Source organism: Oncorhynchus kisutch, unplaced genomic scaffold (assembly GCF_002021735.2).
Source record: "Oncorhynchus kisutch isolate 150728-3 unplaced genomic scaffold, Okis_V2 Okis05a-Okis16b_hom, whole genome shotgun sequence".
NCBI classification, from domain to species: domain Eukaryota; kingdom Metazoa; phylum Chordata; class Actinopteri; order Salmoniformes; family Salmonidae; genus Oncorhynchus; species Oncorhynchus kisutch.
Window position 1 is genome coordinate 3,808,107 of NW_022261982.1, and position 15,710 is coordinate 3,823,816.

General features: G+C 47.8%; 2 protein-coding genes across 17 annotated transcripts in view; both read right to left on the reverse strand.

Moving 5' to 3' along the window:
• LOC109877641 (R3H domain-containing protein 1) overlaps window positions 1-15,710 on the reverse strand; it is a 63,023-nt gene that overhangs the window by 16,762 nt on the left and 30,551 nt on the right. For 9 of the 15 annotated variants that reach the window (XM_031813241.1, XM_031813240.1, XM_031813251.1 and 6 more), the window contains 13 exons: window positions 12,714-12,810; window positions 12,093-12,231; window positions 11,820-11,960; window positions 11,515-11,623; window positions 11,087-11,182; window positions 10,930-10,955; window positions 10,117-10,170; window positions 9,783-10,000; window positions 8,112-8,459; window positions 7,234-7,379; window positions 6,807-6,914; window positions 4,488-4,748; window positions 4,144-4,264 (listed from right to left, as the gene is read on the reverse strand). In XM_031813241.1, the coding sequence (XP_031669101.1) occupies window positions 4,144-4,264; window positions 4,488-4,748; window positions 6,807-6,914; window positions 7,234-7,379; window positions 8,112-8,459; window positions 9,783-10,000; window positions 10,117-10,170; window positions 10,930-10,955; window positions 11,087-11,182; window positions 11,515-11,623; window positions 11,820-11,960; window positions 12,093-12,231; window positions 12,714-12,810 (1,864 nt within the window). The remainder of the gene's footprint in view (window positions 1-4,143; window positions 4,265-4,487; window positions 4,749-6,806; window positions 6,915-7,233; window positions 7,380-8,111; window positions 8,460-9,782; window positions 10,001-10,116; window positions 10,171-10,929; window positions 10,956-11,086; window positions 11,183-11,514; window positions 11,624-11,819; window positions 11,961-12,092; window positions 12,232-12,713; window positions 12,811-15,710) is intronic. The other 6 variants (XM_031813252.1, XM_031813253.1, XM_031813244.1 and 3 more) reach the window with 5 other exon arrangements.
• Window positions 23-4,137, reverse strand: LOC116359759 (uncharacterized). Of its 2 annotated transcripts, XR_004206758.1 has the most exons (3): window positions 3,456-4,137; window positions 2,381-3,378; window positions 23-2,303 (listed from the first exon to the last, which is right to left on the reverse strand). XR_004206758.1 is itself a non-coding variant. In XM_031813299.1 (2 exons), the coding sequence occupies exons 1-2, from the start codon at window positions 3,484-3,486 to the stop codon at window positions 2,705-2,707; spliced, it is 705 nt and encodes a 234-aa protein (XP_031669159.1). In that variant the 5' UTR covers window positions 3,487-4,137; the 3' UTR covers window positions 23-2,704. The 2 variants fall into 2 exon arrangements, 1 of the variants encoding a protein (XP_031669159.1); XM_031813299.1 differs by having other exon boundaries at window positions 23-3,378.

The following is a 15,710-nucleotide window of genomic DNA, read 5'->3' on the forward strand; positions in this document are numbered from 1 at the left end:
CCCCAGGTGCCTTATTGCTTTAAAGTTATAAACTGGTTACCAACGTAATTAGAGCAGTAAAAATACATGTTTTGTCATACCCGTGGTAAACTGTCTGATATACAACGGCTGTTAGCCAATCAGCATTCAGGGCTCGAACCACCCAGTTTATGATACCCATTACAATGTAGAAGACATCTAAAACATGGTGAAAATCATACAATATTGATTCCAAGGAAGGAAGAGCGTAGTGAGAAAAAACACAGTGAAAACAAAGACTAATACATAAGCAAATTACAAAAACAGACGACGCAAAATGTGCAACGTCAATAGGGCGGTCACCCTAGCAACGCCAATAGGGCGCTCTCCCTAGCAACGCCAAAAGGGAGGTCTCCCTAGCAACGCCAAAAGGGAGGTGTCCCTAGTAAAGTCAAAAGGGCGGTCTCCCTAGTAAAGTCAAAAGGGCGGTCTCCCTAGTAAAGTCAAAAGGGCGGTCTCCCTAGTAAAGTCAAAAGGGCGGTCTCCCTAGTAAAGTCAAAAGGGCGGTCTCTAGTAAAGTCAAAAGGGCGGTCTCTAGTAAAGTCAAAAGGGCGGTCTCTCTAGTAAAGTCAATAGGGCGGTCTCTCTAGTAAAGTCAAAAGGGCGGTCTCTCTAGTAAAGTCAAAAGGGAGGTCTCTCTAGTAAAGTCAAAAGGGCGGTCTCCCTAGTAAAGTCAAAAGGGCGGTCTCCCTAGTAAAGTCAAAAGGGCGGTCTCCCTAGTAAAGTCAAAAGGGCGGTCTCCCTAGTAAAGTCAAAAGGGCGGTCTCCCTAGTAAAGTCAAAAGGGCGGTCTCCCTAGTAAAGTCAAAAGGGAGGTCTCCCTAGTAAAGTCAAAAGGGCGGTCTGCCTATTAAAGTCAAAAGGGCGGTCTCCGTAGCAATGTCAAAAGGGCGGTCTCTCTAGTAAAGTCAAAAGGGCGGTCTCCCTAGTAAAGTCAAAAGGGCGGTCTCCCTAGTAAAGTCAAAAGGGAGGTCTCCCTAGTAAAGTCAAAAGGGCGGTCTGCCTAGTAAAGTCAAAAGGGCGGTCTCCGTAGCAATGTCAAAAGGGCGGTCTCTCTAGTAAAGTCAAAAGGGTGGCCTCTCTAGTAAAGTCAAAAGGGTGGTCTCTCTAGTAAAGTCAAAAGGGCGGTCTCCCTAGTAAAGTCAAAAGGGCGGTCTCCCTAGTAAAGTCAAAAGGGCGGTCTCCCTAGTAAAGTCAAAAGGGCGGTCTCCCTAGTAAAGTCAAAAGGGCGGTCTCCCTAGTAAAGTCAAAAGGGCGGTCTCCCTAGTAAAGTCAAAAGGGCGGTCTCCCTAGTAAAGTCAAAAGGGCGGTCTCCCTAGTAAAGTCAAAAGGGCGGTCTCCCTAGTAAAGTCAAAAGGGCGGTCTCCCTAGTAAAGTCAAAAGGGCGGTCTCCCTAGTAAAGTCAAAAGGGCGGTCTCCCTAGTAAAGTCAAAAGGGTGGTCTCTCTAGTAAAGTCAAACCGGTGCTGGAAATAGTAGTGCTTGTTCTATAGTGGACAGCTGAATGTCAAGGTTACAGCCTGCTGCTTCTCACAGAGAAATCCAGGGACCGCATTAGTCGTCGTCGTCCTTTTGTAAAAAAAAAAGGTGACTGGAACATTCTTTAGCCCCAATCAGGAAAAGTGGAACAAGACGAGACCAATATACAATGAATGGTTTCATATGTGAAGGAGCGGGACACTATTTTGACCGCCCTCCAGTCTCTCTCCAGACCTCTGCTCACAAACCAAGCATGAAATGACTCTCCCATTATATCCCCCACACACCATTCCACCTGAGCTCACAGAGAACGGGGTTGGATTGCCTTGGTACAGCAGGTGAAATAGGAAGTTACTAACAGGTGCTTTATGTCTATTGTCAGTGTGCCTTTATGTTGTAATCTGCAGGACTGAACGGTTCCAAAAAGACACATTGTAATAACACAGATGACGACCCTGAAGGAACAGGAAGTCATCATCATTATGGCCGCTGGAGAAGAAGAGTTGAGGGGCTGAATAGAGACCGCTGGAGGAGAGGAGAGTGAGAGACTGAAGAGAAGTGAGGGGCTGAAAATAGAGACCGCTGGAGGAGAGGAGAGAGAGACTGAAGAGAAGTGAGGGGCTGAAAAAGAGACCGGTTCACTGTGAGAATCATAGAACTCTCAGACAGCATCCCGGCCCCGCATTCTGCCACTCCGCTTTCCAGGTCTTCATCACCAACACCTCTGTGTTCCAGTCCAGACTCCTGGTCTTCATCACCAACACCTCTGTGTTCCAGTCCAGACTCCTGGTCTTCATCACCAACACCTCTGTGTTCTAGTCCAGATTTTCCCATCACCAAGACCCCTGTGTTCCAGTCCAGACTCCTGGTCTTCATCACCAACACCTGTGTTCCAGTCCAGACTCCTGGTCTTCATCACCAACACCTCTGTGTTCCAGTCCAGACTCCTGGTCTTCATCACCAACACCTCTGTGTTCCAGTCCAGACTCCTGGTCTTCATCACCAACACCTCTGTGTTCCAGTCCAGACTCCTGGTCTTCATCACCAACACCTCTGTGTTCCAGTCCAGACTCCTGGTCTTCATCACCAACACCTCTGTGTTCCAGTCCAGACTCCTGGTCTTCATCACCAACACCTCTGTGTTCCAGTCCAGACTCCTGGTCTTCATCACCAACACCTCTGTGTTCCAGTCCAGACTCCTGGTCTTCATCACCAACACCTCTGTGTTCTAGTCCAGATTTTCCCATCACCAAGACCCCTGTGTTCCAGTCCAGACTCCTGGTCTTCATCACCAACACCTCTGTGTTCCAGTCCAGACTCCTGGTCTTCATCACCAACACCTCTGTGTTCTAGTCCAGATTTTCCCATCACCAACACCTCTGTGTTCCAGTCCAGACTCCTGGTCTTCATCACCAACACCTCTGTGTTCCAGTCCAGACTCCTGGTCTTCATCACCAACACCTCTGTGTTCCAGTCCAGACTCCTGGTCTTCATCACCAACACCTCTGTGTTCCAGTCCAGACTCCTGGTCTTCATCACCAACACCTCTGTGTTCCAGTCCAGACTCCTGGTCTTCATCACCAACACCTCTGTGTTCCAGTCCAGACTCCTGGTCTTCATCACCAACACCTCTGTGTTCCAGTCCAGACTCCTGGTCTTCATCACCAACACCTCTGTGTTCCAGTCCAGACTCCTGGTCTTCATCACCAACACCTCTGTGTTCCAGTCCAGACTCCTGGTCTTCATCACCAACACCTCTGTGTTCCAGTCCAGACTCCTGGTCTTCATCACCAACACCTCTGTGTTCCAGTCCAGACTCCTGGTCTTCATCACCAACACCTCTGTGTTCCAGTCCAGACTCCTGGTCTTCATCACCAACACCTCTGTGTTCTAGTCCAGATTTTCCCATCACCAAGACCCCTGTGTTCCAGTCCAGACTCCTGGTCTTCATCACCAACACCTGTGTTCCAGTCCAGACTCCTGGTCTTCATCACCAACACCTCTGTGATCCAGTCCAGACTTTCCCATCACCAACACCTCTGTGGTCCAGTGTGGCTGAGTTAAGAGTGTGGTGAGGTTGTAGGTTCAATTCCCACAAGCATCATTTATACTGTAGCCTTCAGCAAAACTGTTTAATTGCAGAAGCAACTTCCTTATGCAAGTGGTTTGTAAACAGTCATTATTTTCACTGTGTCTGGATATTCCACTGTTTATGCACTAGTAGACAGTATATAGCCTAATTTGTCCCTCTGCTCAGCCCCAAGAGATGCCTCCTAATTCCCCCGACAGACGATAGAGTAGCATTCCTCCACATTAAAGCCAGTAAATGGCCACAGTGCTGCGTTCAGCAGGAGGCAACCAGTAAAAAGGAGCTGTGGTGTGTTGGAGGCAGGAGGCTGTAGCTCACAACCAGTAAAACAGAGCTGTGTTGAGGCAGGAGGCTGTAGCTCACAACCAGTAAAACAGAGCTGTGTTGAGGCAGGAGGCTGTAGACAACCAGTAAAACAAAGCTGTGTTGAGGCAGGAGGCTGTAGATAACAATTGTGTCCCCCCCCCAGGGTGCAGAGAAACAGAATACTGCAGCTCACTGGGAGACAGCTCAGTTAATCAAGACAAACACAGAGAGAGAGAGCAGTGTGTGTGTTTACCTGGCTGCTGGGGAAGAGGCTGGTTCTGGGGGCTGGTGTAGTGCACGGGGCTGACAGGGCGATAGTGCTGGTTGCAGTGGGAGTGGGGGTCCTGGGCTGGAGCACAGTAACATGTGTGCATCTACAGGAGAGGAAGGACAATGAGCAGACAACAGTTTCTCTGGTCACCTTGGAATCTGAACACTTTTCTCAGAGCGGATCTGAGGTCAATCTAGATTGTGATCATCTCTGGATAATATCACTGATATTACTGAAGGAGACTGAGACCAACAAGTAGGTAGGAAGTAGACGATGCCATGAGATGGTGTGTTGACTGACCATGTGAGTGACTGTAACTGTTGTACCTGCTGTGGCATGTAGCCCTGCTGCTGCTGCATGACCGGCTGGCTCATAGGGTGTGCAGGGCCGGGGTAGGCCTGGGTTTGCCCCACCACAGGGGGCCCTGGAGGGGCCACCATGTAGCCAGTCTGCTGGTGCTGCAGGGGGGCCTGGAGCACCACAGGGCCCGAGGGGTACATGGCAGGGTGGGGGCCACCGTTAGTGACGTCGCTGGACGCCTGGCGCACCACACTCATGTGGCTGAACTGGGCAGCCAGCCCTTCTTGCTGTGGGGAGAGAACAATGCTGAAAACAACATGTGTACTGTCTGGACATGTCCTTTATAATGGTCCAATCCAATCAATCAACAGACAGGGCCAGAGGCAACGTGCATCAAGACCAGGGACGAAATCATTAGGGTCATATTTATTAGGGCACACCGTAGCAAAACATTTTGAAACAGAAAATGAATGTGTCTTATTGGAGCCAAGTTCTAGTCGTCTCTCCCCGTTTCAGTCAGTTTTCTACCGTTTGATGCCGAACACCACCCAGGGAACCCAAACTGGGTATTTATAGCACCAGAGTCGGCTACCTCAGTCTAGGTCATCTATGACAAGCTGTTCAGTGGCAGGAAATTGGAAGTTTAGCGTATCTACTCATGGATTATTCAACATCTGGTATTGAATTAATGATTACAAACCGTTTCAGTAAATCAGCCATAGAGGGATGTGTTGGGTGAAAGCAGGTCAGGAAAGGAGGACAACAGAACGCAGCCCGATCCAGCCTACCCGACAGAACGCGACCCGATCCAGCCTACCCGACAGAACGCGACACGATCCAGCCTACCCGACAGAACGCGGCCCGATCCAGCCTACCCGACAGAACGCGGCCCGATCTAGTCTACCCAACATTTATCTAACCTTTATTTTACTAAGCAAGTCAGTTAAGAACAAACGTTCTTCGCCACGTTCAACCTCACCGGCTAACGGGGCCACGTTCAACCTCACCGGCTAACGGGGCCACGTTCAACCTCACCGGCTAACGGGGCCACGTTCAACCTCACCGGCTAACGGGGCCACGTTCAACCTCACCGGCTAACGGGGCCACGTTCAACCTCACCGGCTAACGGGGCCACGTTCAACCTCACCGGCTAACGGGGCCACGTTCAACCTCACCGGCTAACGGGGCCACGTTCAACCTCACCGGCTAACGGGGCCACGTTCAACCTCACCGGCTAACGGGGCCACGTTCAACCTCACCGGCTAACGGGGCCACGTTCAACCTCACCGGCTAACGGGGCCACGTTCAACCTCACCGGCTAACGGGGCCACGTTCAACCTCACCGGCTAACGGGGCCACGTTCAACCTCACCGGCTAACGGGGCCACGTTCAACCTCACCGGCTAACGGGGCCACGTTCAACCTCACCGGCTAACGGGGCCACGTTCAACCTCACCGGCTAACGGGGCCACGTTCAACCTCACCGGCTAACGGGGCCACGTTCAACCTCACCGGCTAACGGGGCCACGTTCAACCTCACCGGCTAACGGGGCCACGTTCAACCTCACCGGCTAACGGGGCCACGTTCAACCTCACCGGCTAACGGGGCCACGTTCAACCTCACCGGCTAACGGGGCCACGTTCAACCTCACCGGCTAACGGGGCCACGTTCAACCTCACCGGCTAACGGGGCCACGTTCAACCTCACCGGCTAACGGGGCCACGTTCAACCTCACCGGCTAACGGGGCCACGTTCAACCTCACCGGCTAACGGGGCCACGTTCAACCTCACCGGCTAACGGGGCCACGTTCAACCTCACCGGCTAACGGGGCCACGTTCAACCTAACCGGCTAACGGGGCCACGTTCAACCTAACCGGCTAACGGGGCCACGTTCAACCTAACCGGGCCACGTTCCACCTAACCGGGCCATGTTCCACCTAACCGGGTCACAGGGTCATGTTCCACCTAACCGGGTCATGTTCTACCCAACTGGGTCAAAGGGCAAACAGGGTCATGTTCAACAAGCACTCAGTTGCAAGACATTTTGCAACAGAAAACAAGGTTCTGGGTTCCCATTGGATAACTGCTGGTTTCAAATGTCTTCTGCCAAATGAACATGATCCAGGATCCTGCTGAACACTACTTCAATCACAAAGTCTTCCCAGATAAAGATGGCTTTCCATCATACATTACATCAAAGATTCTGTATAAAAATATACACGTCTGGAATTAACACACGTAACGACCATGTCTTATAAAAGACCACCTAATTAAAGTGACAAGGTGCTGAAGAGGCAACTGGACAGAAACAGACAGGTGGGAGATAGAGAGGTTTGATAGGTACCAAAGTGTATTGTTGGTTAGAGGAGAGTGGCAGGAACTGAGGAGGAGGGTAAGAGATGGTTGAGTACTGGATCGGCTGTGGAGCAGAGGGCTGGAGATGCCGAACCGGCTGAAGGAGGAGAAAAGGACAGAACAGAGGGAAAGAGAGGAGAGAGACCTCCATTAAGTTAAGAAGTCAGAGGTGATTGAATAGGAGGAACTAGAGCTGGCTGATTAATATCACAATTAATTGAACCTGATTGATATCTGGATAATTCACTCAGCCCTAGCTCGTAGATGAATGTTCTCTGGGAAATTAGGAGGCATGAATTAAAAATGATGTATTCTAATCTACTATATTAATTGAGAACAGGTAGAGTAAAGAAATGACTGCATGCAGGGAGTGAATGGGCTGAAGGGATACATGAGCTGTCGACTCATTGACTGACCTGGGAGAGGACGTGATTGGTTGGCTGGTGCGGGGCTGGGGGTGGTAGGGGAGGGGCCAAGGACTGCTGGCTCCTCCCACCTTGCTGTGAGGTCATCGAGGGGTTGTAGACCACAGCACTGCCGTCAGGGTTCACAAAGGGTTGGCCTGCAGGTGGGGAACAACAAACTTAGATACACTGTAGACCAGGGCGGCCCAACCAGGGCGGCCCAACCAGGGCGGCCCAAACAGGGCGGCCCAACCCTCTTCCTGGAGATCTACCATCCTGTGGGTTTTCAGTCCAACCCTCTTCCTGGAGATCTACCATCCTGTGGGTTTTCAGGCCAAAACCTACAGGACAGTAGATCTCCAGGAAGAGGGTTGGACTGAAAACCTACAGGACAGTAGATCTCCAGGAAAAGGGTTGGACTGAAAACCTACAGGACAATAGATCCCCATGAAGAGGGTTGGACTGAAAACCTACAGGACAGTAGATCTCCAGGAAGAGGGTTGGACAGCCCTGCAGTAGAGGCTATAGGACATTTGAGTATAATTTTGTCAATAGGAGTTATGCTATAGTAACATGTATCCTGAATAATGACTACACCATGAATATATACACAGGTTTACCAACTCCCTTAGTCCATTCAATCTGGAAAGGCTTTGATAAAAATGTGACCCAAAACAAAATATGTAGTTTGTGGAAATTTCAGGAACAGTCTTAAGAGAAGAGCAGACAGACTTATAGACTGAATAAGAAGTTTGTTTTACAAGAACTATGATCAAAACCAACCAGGAATAAAACATCACATCAAACCCAAAATAAAGACAGCACAGAGACGGGCCAATCAGCCTATATGAACTGAGGACGAGAACCAACCCTGATCAGAAGATACCAACCTGTGTGTGGGTTGACCAGTATACTGCCAGGCGGTATCCCTGTGGCTTCTGGGGGAAGCAAATAGTAACTAGTAGCATTAGCAGTGGCCTGGGTTGGCGCTGGGCCGGATGCAGGTGCCGGGCCATTCCTGCTGCCCCGATCACAGTGTACAGAAGCTCTACTACTGCTGGGGGCCGTGGCAGCGGAGGACGCAGAGGAGGAGGAGGGTGTAGGTAGCACCGTGCTGGGGCCCCCGACAGGGCCGGCTGCCTGGGTTAGAGCAGCTGGGACAGGGAGAGGCAGGTGGAGTACTTGGGGGCGAGAGATGGAACTCGTAGAAGACCCTACACTATTAGAAGACTCAGAACCTAGAGGAGGGAGGGATGAAAAGATCACTAAACGTCCTACAGAGAGGATCAAGAAAGGCGTCCTATAGGTGTAACCCTCATTGTAAATTAGAATTTGTTCTTAACTGACTTGCCTAGTTAAATAAAAAGTAAAAATAGAGACCGTGGCTTGTAACACATGCACAGCCAGCCTCTGGGCAGGGGTACAAGGACGACAGCTATTGGTCACTTCTGCAGTAACAGGGGTAGAAGCAGCATAGCCATTGGTCCATTCAAAAGTGGGACACACGGTGAGTGAATTCATTGGCTATAGGTGATATTTGTCCCTCTGTGGGCATCTTGCATGAGCCCGTATCAAGTGTAATTTTAAGTGGTCCACATCTTAAAGAGTATAACCACAAACATGTTATTAGTTTGTCAGTAATGCAACCACAGACAACTTTTCCTGGTGTAGAACGTCAAAGTTCGTCGTCTGGCACGTACGCAAACCTCTAATAGTTGATGTCAAAAGCAAAGCCATCAGGAGCTTTGAAATCTGGACAGACAAGAGAGGAAATCTGGGCTCCAGTTTGGTCTCTGGACGTATTACTGGAGAGGAGAGAAACATGTCTCTCTGTCTTGCCAACAGTAAAAGCCAATGAATTCAGAATTGTGATGGCCATCATTCTTCATGTTTTCTACACAAACTAAACAACCAGCACTTAAAGAAATTGGGGATACTGTAACAAAATTAGAAAAAATGCTAAAACCAAAAGATGCGAAATGACGCCAAAGAACCAAAAAGATGACATGCTCTGCATGCAGAAGAGATGAGCCACAGGACAGAGCGAACAGGAACACAAAATGGCCTCCCAGTAGCAGCAGAGCTGATGTTGTGCTGCACAAAGTGAGCCCCGTCTTCGTAAACAACGTTAAAGAACAAACTGCGCAGTCAGTGTGGAAATGGAGTCACATGAAACCAAGAGGAAAAGCCTCCAGAACAAAGGCAGCAACAACAACAAAAAGACAAGGAACGAGGAAGAACCAAAACAGCAGAAACAAAGAAAACAGGGTCTCCATTCCCCCAGTATGCCTGTATTAAACAGGGATGGTGCACACAGACACACAGTGAAGGACCAATTCCAACTCATGTCAGTCAGAAACTAGTGTATCACATTGTCTAAGGGTGACTGACCACACTTGGGGTAAATCAGTAGTCATGGACACAGATTTTTTTTTTTCATTCTTAGGGTTCATTCTGTTATTAAAACAGGTGCTTCACTATGCTGTGGAACAAAGCAGACTGGACACCATACGTCGCACGTGCATTTGACTACCCCCCCCCACCCTCCCCCAGTTACTTGCCTGTTTTGGAGAGGCGTCCAGTGCTCTTGCTGCTGGCTGAGCTGTCTCCTCTGATGAGGACAGAGATGCTGCTGAAGCTGCTGGCCTTGGTCATGGTCGGCCTCAGGTTACGGTTGGAGCTGTCTGAATCAGTGCTGCTCCACGGCCGGGCATCACAGTTCTTGGGGTCATTCTCAGAGCTGCTCTGTCTACTGCTGGCTGACCGCCCGTCCCCTAGTCTGAGGAAACAAGGAATGGATGGATATGTGTGTGTGTGTGTGTGTGTGTGTGTGTGTGTGTGTGTGTGTGTGTGTGTGTGTGTGAGAGAGAGAGATCTGTGACAGAAAGGAAGTACCTGAAGAGTTGCCGCCTCTGTTGAGTGCTGATACAAGCCTCTTCATCAGGGCTCCTGCATGGGGAGATGACCATGCAACATTATCAAAGGGTATCAAATCCACGTTGGACCAACCAGACGAGCCGTCCACGTTGGACCAACCAGACGAGCCGTCCACGTTGGACCAACCAGACGAGCCGTCCACTTTGGACCAACCGTCCACGTTGGACCAACCAGACCAACCGTCCACGTTGGACCAACCGTCCACGTTGGACCAACCAGACCAACCGTCCACGTTGGACCAACCAGACCAACCGTCCACGTTGGACCAACCAGACCAACCGTCCACGTTGGACCAACCAGACCAACCGTCCACGTTGGACCAACCGTCCACGTTGGACCAGCCAGACCAACCGTCCACGTTGGACCAACCAGACGAACCGTCAACGTTGGACCAACCAGACGAACCGTCAACGTTGGACCAACCAGACCAACCGTCCACGTTGGACCAACCAGACCAACCGTCCACGTTGGACCAACCAGACCAACCGTCCACGTTGGACCAACCAGACCAACCGTCCACGTTGGACCAACCAGACCAACCGTCCACGTTGGACCAACCAGACCAACCGTCCACTTTGGACCAACCAGACAAACCGTCCACTTTGGACCAACCAGACAAACCGTCCACTTTGGACCAACCAGACAAACCGTCCACTTTGGACCAACCAGACAAACCGTCCACGTTGGACCAACCAGACAAACCGTCCACGTTGGACCAACCAGTCAAATGTTGTAAGTGTCAAATTAGACTGATATGTGAATAATATTTACCTTCCATCTAGGTGGAAATGATCTCCCTGTAGAAAGAAATACATCTATTTGAATGTCTTACTTACATGTCATTTGCAGTCCATAAAGCCTATCCATATTTTACTTCATAATAAACACAAATGCATCATTAATCTAAATTGATTAGCCAAAATCTCACATCTGGTGCAAATATCCTGTCCCTGGCTCTCTGATAGTCTTCCTCCCTCTCCTCGATAGATTTGCTTCTCCTGTCGTCTTTCAGGCGCATTCGTATCTGCAAGCACATGCACAACTTAGCCTAGCCAGCAGCTTCCGCACAGCTTAGCCTAGCCAGCAGCTTCCGCACAGCTTAGCCTAGCCAGCAGCTTCCGCACAGCTTAGCCTAGCCAGCAGCTTCCGCACAGCTTAGCCTAGCCAGCAGCTTCCGCAAAGCAGCACCAGATTGTCACCCTCTCAAAGACATATCGCTGAGGATGCATCCTAAATGGAACACTATTCCCTATATACTTTACTTCTGTTGACCAGGGCTCATAGGGCACTATATAGAGAATAGGGTGTCATTTGGGACACAAGTTGACATTTGATTGGAACACAGAAACGGCCTACCATGCCGTCTTCCCGGTCGAAGCTGGCGTTGTCTCTTTTGAGAATGTAGCGTTTTTGGAAATCATCCGTTTTGTCGTCTTTTATGTGTTCTGAGAATTTTTGATCTGGTCTGTGGAAAACAATTTACATTGCTGGAAGTTTAGAGGAGTGGGAAAAACAAACCTACACCAAATACATACTTTCTACTTTCAAAGCAATTTGATGTATTTAAGCTTCATAGAATGTAATAAAATGTATTATTGTAGTTTAGTAATAATGTATTTAAAAATGTTTTAAAACTGACTGGTATCAACTGAAAAACATACATTCTTGTATTGCTAGTTTTGTTGATGATGACAGACTTCCCAGTGGGGTCAACATTGTGATCCATGCCAAAGTAGGCAGCCACTCGATGTAGCAGCATTCTATGGTACGAAGTCATGGGAGGGAACTTCCTCTTCTGGCTTCTAGGAGACACAAGAGCTGAATGAGCTTTACTGAAAGGCTAAAATACTACAACTATAGAATTGAATTCGAATAAAATTGCATTAACTATAAATTTATAAAAATACATTAAATGTTTTTATTAAATAACTTACTCATTATTACTGATAAAATCCAGAATGTCCTGCTCCAACTTCAACAGCATCATTCTGTCTCTGGGGTTGTTCTTTAGAGTGTTGACCAGGAACTCATGCAGGTCTATTCCAGTAGAGTCTGTGTAGTCCTGGCTGGAATCTAGACACAAGAGGACCAGGTATTGTGTGAGATTGATGAGGGGAAAAAACTATTTAATTCATTTTAGAATAAGGTTGTAACAAAAGTGGGAAAAAGTCCAAGGGGTCTGAATACTTTCCGAATGCACGAACTGGGCTTACGTTTACACTGGTCATATATAATATATTCATATTCAAAGGGTGTTGTGCATTAGTAAATAAATGGGTTATTGTGCGCTCTGGCACACTCCGACGTGAGTGCTCTGAACCCGGGAGTAGACAGCCAGAGTGAATTTACGAACACACCCAATGTCTCCTAGGATTCTATATTAGAATTCTCAGAGAGCTCAATGTTCCGGAATCAGTTCATTAGTTCTCTAGACTAAAACTCACGTCTCCAAGGTCCTGTATTGTAACACACAACCGTGTCTGTCTGAAGGCAGCGATGGCCATTATATTTTCAACACAAAGATAATCAACCTCTCCGCCAACTCTCTCACACACCTCTTGACAGCATTTTCCTGGACATCTTCTCTGGTTTCTCCACCTTCTCTTTCTCCTCCTTGGCAGACAGCTCCTCCTTATCAAAGGACTGGGATATCTGGATGAGAATTTGAAGGGTAAAAAATAAAAGCTTCAGTGGTAGCTACTAGCAATATCCCCATGATTAATCTGTATCCTAAATGGCAGCCTATTCCCTATGAGCCCTGGTCAAAAGTAGTGCACTACATACAGTGAGGGGTAAAAAGTGTTTGATCTCCTGCTGATTTTGTACGTTTGCCCACTGACAAAGAAATTATCAGTCTATCATATAATTTTAATGGTAGGTTTATTTGAACAGTGAGACAGAATAACAACAAAACAATCCAGAAAACGCATGTCAAAAATGTTAGAAAATGATTAGCATTTTAATGAGGGAAATAAGTATTTGACCCCCTGTGCAAAACATGACTTAGTACTTGGTGGCAAAACCCTTGTTGGAGGTCAGACGTTTCTTGTAGTTGGCCACCAGGTTTGCACACATCTCAGGAGGGATTTTGTCCCACTCCTCTTTGCAGATCTTCTCCAAGTCATTAAGGTTTCGAGGCTGACGTTTGGCAACTCGAACCTTCAGCTCCCTCCACAGATTTTCTATGGGATTAGGATCTGGAGACTGGCTAGGCCACTCCAGGACATTAATGTGCGTCTTCTTGAGCCACTCCTTTGTTGCCTTGGCTGTGTGTTTTGGGTCATTGTCATGCTGGAATACCCATCCACGACCCATTTTCAATGCCCTGGCTGAGGGAAGGAGGTTCTCACCCAAGATTTGACGGTACATGGCCCCGTCCATCGTCCCTTTGATGCGGTGAAGTTGTCCTGTCCCCTTAACAGAAAAACACCCCCAAAGCATAATGTTTCCACCTCCATGTTTGATGGTGGGGATGGTGTTCTTGGGGTCATAGGCAGCATTCCTCCTCCTCCAAACACGGCGAGTTGAGTTGATGCCAAAGAGCTACATTTTGGTCTCATCTGACCACAACACTTTCCCCCAGTTGTCCTCTGAATCATTCAGATGTTCATTGGCAAACTTCAGATGGGCATGTATATGTGCTTTCTTGAGCAGGGGGATGCAGGATTTCAGTCCTACACGGCGTAGTGTGTTACCAATTGTTTTCTTGGTGACTATGGTTCCAGCTGCCTGGAGATCATTGACAAGATCCTCCCGTGTAGTTCTGGGCCGATTCCTCACCGTTCTCATGATCATTGCAACTCCACGAGGTGAGATCTTGCATGGAGCCCCAGGCCGAGGGAGATTGACAGTTCTTTTGTGTTTCTTCCATTTGCGAATAATCGCACCAACTGTTGTCACCTTCTCACCAAGCTGCTTGGCGATGGTCTTGTGGCCCATTCCAGCCTTGTGTAAGTCTACAATCTTGTCCCTAACATCCTTGTAGTGCTCTTTGGTCTTGGCCATGGTGGAGAGTTTGGAATCTGATTGATTGCTTCTGTGGACAGGTGTCTTTTATACAGGTAACAAACTAAGATCAGGAGCACTCCCTTTAAGAGTGTGCTCCTAATCTCAGCTCTTTACCTGTATAAAAGACACCTGGGAGCCAGAAATCTTTCTGATTGAGAGGGGGTCAAATACTTATTTCCCTCATTAAAATGCAAATCAATTTGTAACATTTTTGACGTGCGTTTTCCTGGATTTTTGTTGTTGTTATTCTGTCTCTCACTGTTCAAATAAACCTACCATTAAAATTATAGACTGATCATTTCTTTGTCAGTGGAAAACATACAAAACCAGCAGGGGATCAAATACTTTCCCCCCCTCGCTGTAGGGAATAGGGTGCCATATGAGAAGTACACTACAATTAAATTAAAATAGACTGAATTAATTAGCATGTCACATTAAGAATTTGCATCTAATTATCCTCACAATCGCACACTTGGTTGGAAGTTAATGAAAACATATTTAAGGGTTTTACATGTTTAGCTTGTGAAAACAAGTACATGCCGACCGACCTCATAAAAAAAAAAAAAACATCTTATTTACTACGAGAGCACCGTTTTCATTTCAAATAACAGCTCAGCTAAAACCCTGTGCTGCACAGAGTGTTAAACCCTCCTCCTCTACGTACGATAAACACCTCGTCAATTACATCACAACGATTAACATTGTTTTATTTCATCTTTAAACTTCCGAAAATCATACGTCATTTTGACATTACAATGATGTGACTAAACAAACACTAACAGTACATGGACCTACAGAGGAGTGAATACTGAGAGTCAAATATAGATCTGCTTTATGTTGGGGGAAGAGAACACATCCAATAGAAAGCCTGTCACACCTTCACATCCATCCAATAGAAAGCCTGTCTCACCTTCCACACCTTCACATCCATCCAATAGAAAGCCTGTCTCACCTTCCACACCTTAACATCCATCCAATAGAAAGCCTGTCTCACCTTCCACACCTTAACATCAATCATTTCCTTTATTGTACCACATGAAAGAACTCCCTTTGGAAGACTAGCATATAAATACAATAACTAGAATGGGGGGGGCCATTTGACACTCGCTTTAATTATATGTTATAATGGTGGCAGGTAGCCAAGTGGTTAAGAGCGGTGGGCCAGTAAAGGTTGCCGGTTCAAATCCCCGAGCTGACTAGGTGGAAAAAAATTGGTTCATGTGTCCTTGCCCTAACCCCCTAATTGTGCATGTAAGTCGCTCTGGATAAGAGTCTGCTAAACTACTAAAATATGAATTGTTAAATGTCTAAGGCTTAGCGAGCATGGAGAATATAACCATTTGACAGTACTGACTTGAATGAGAAATGTACATTCCTATCATTCCAGTTATGTGTGTTTCAAGGCCTTCTCAGCATCCCAGCCATGACCTTGGCTTAACCCCACTACTCATCTTAATCTCTGCTGCGCTTCATTCCCTGCTCTGATTCACTATTCAACACTAGTACAAAAGGCAGAGAGGAGCTAAAAGCTGAACAGCACACTG

Coding starts and splice junctions, on each gene's coding strand:
- LOC116359759 (XM_031813299.1), bottom strand. CDS start 3,486: ATGAAGACCAGGAGTCTGGACTGGAACACAG. Junction 3,379..3,455: donor GAGTCTGGACTGGAACACAG/GTGTTGGTGATG, acceptor ACTAGAACACAG/AGGTGTTGGTGATGAAGACC.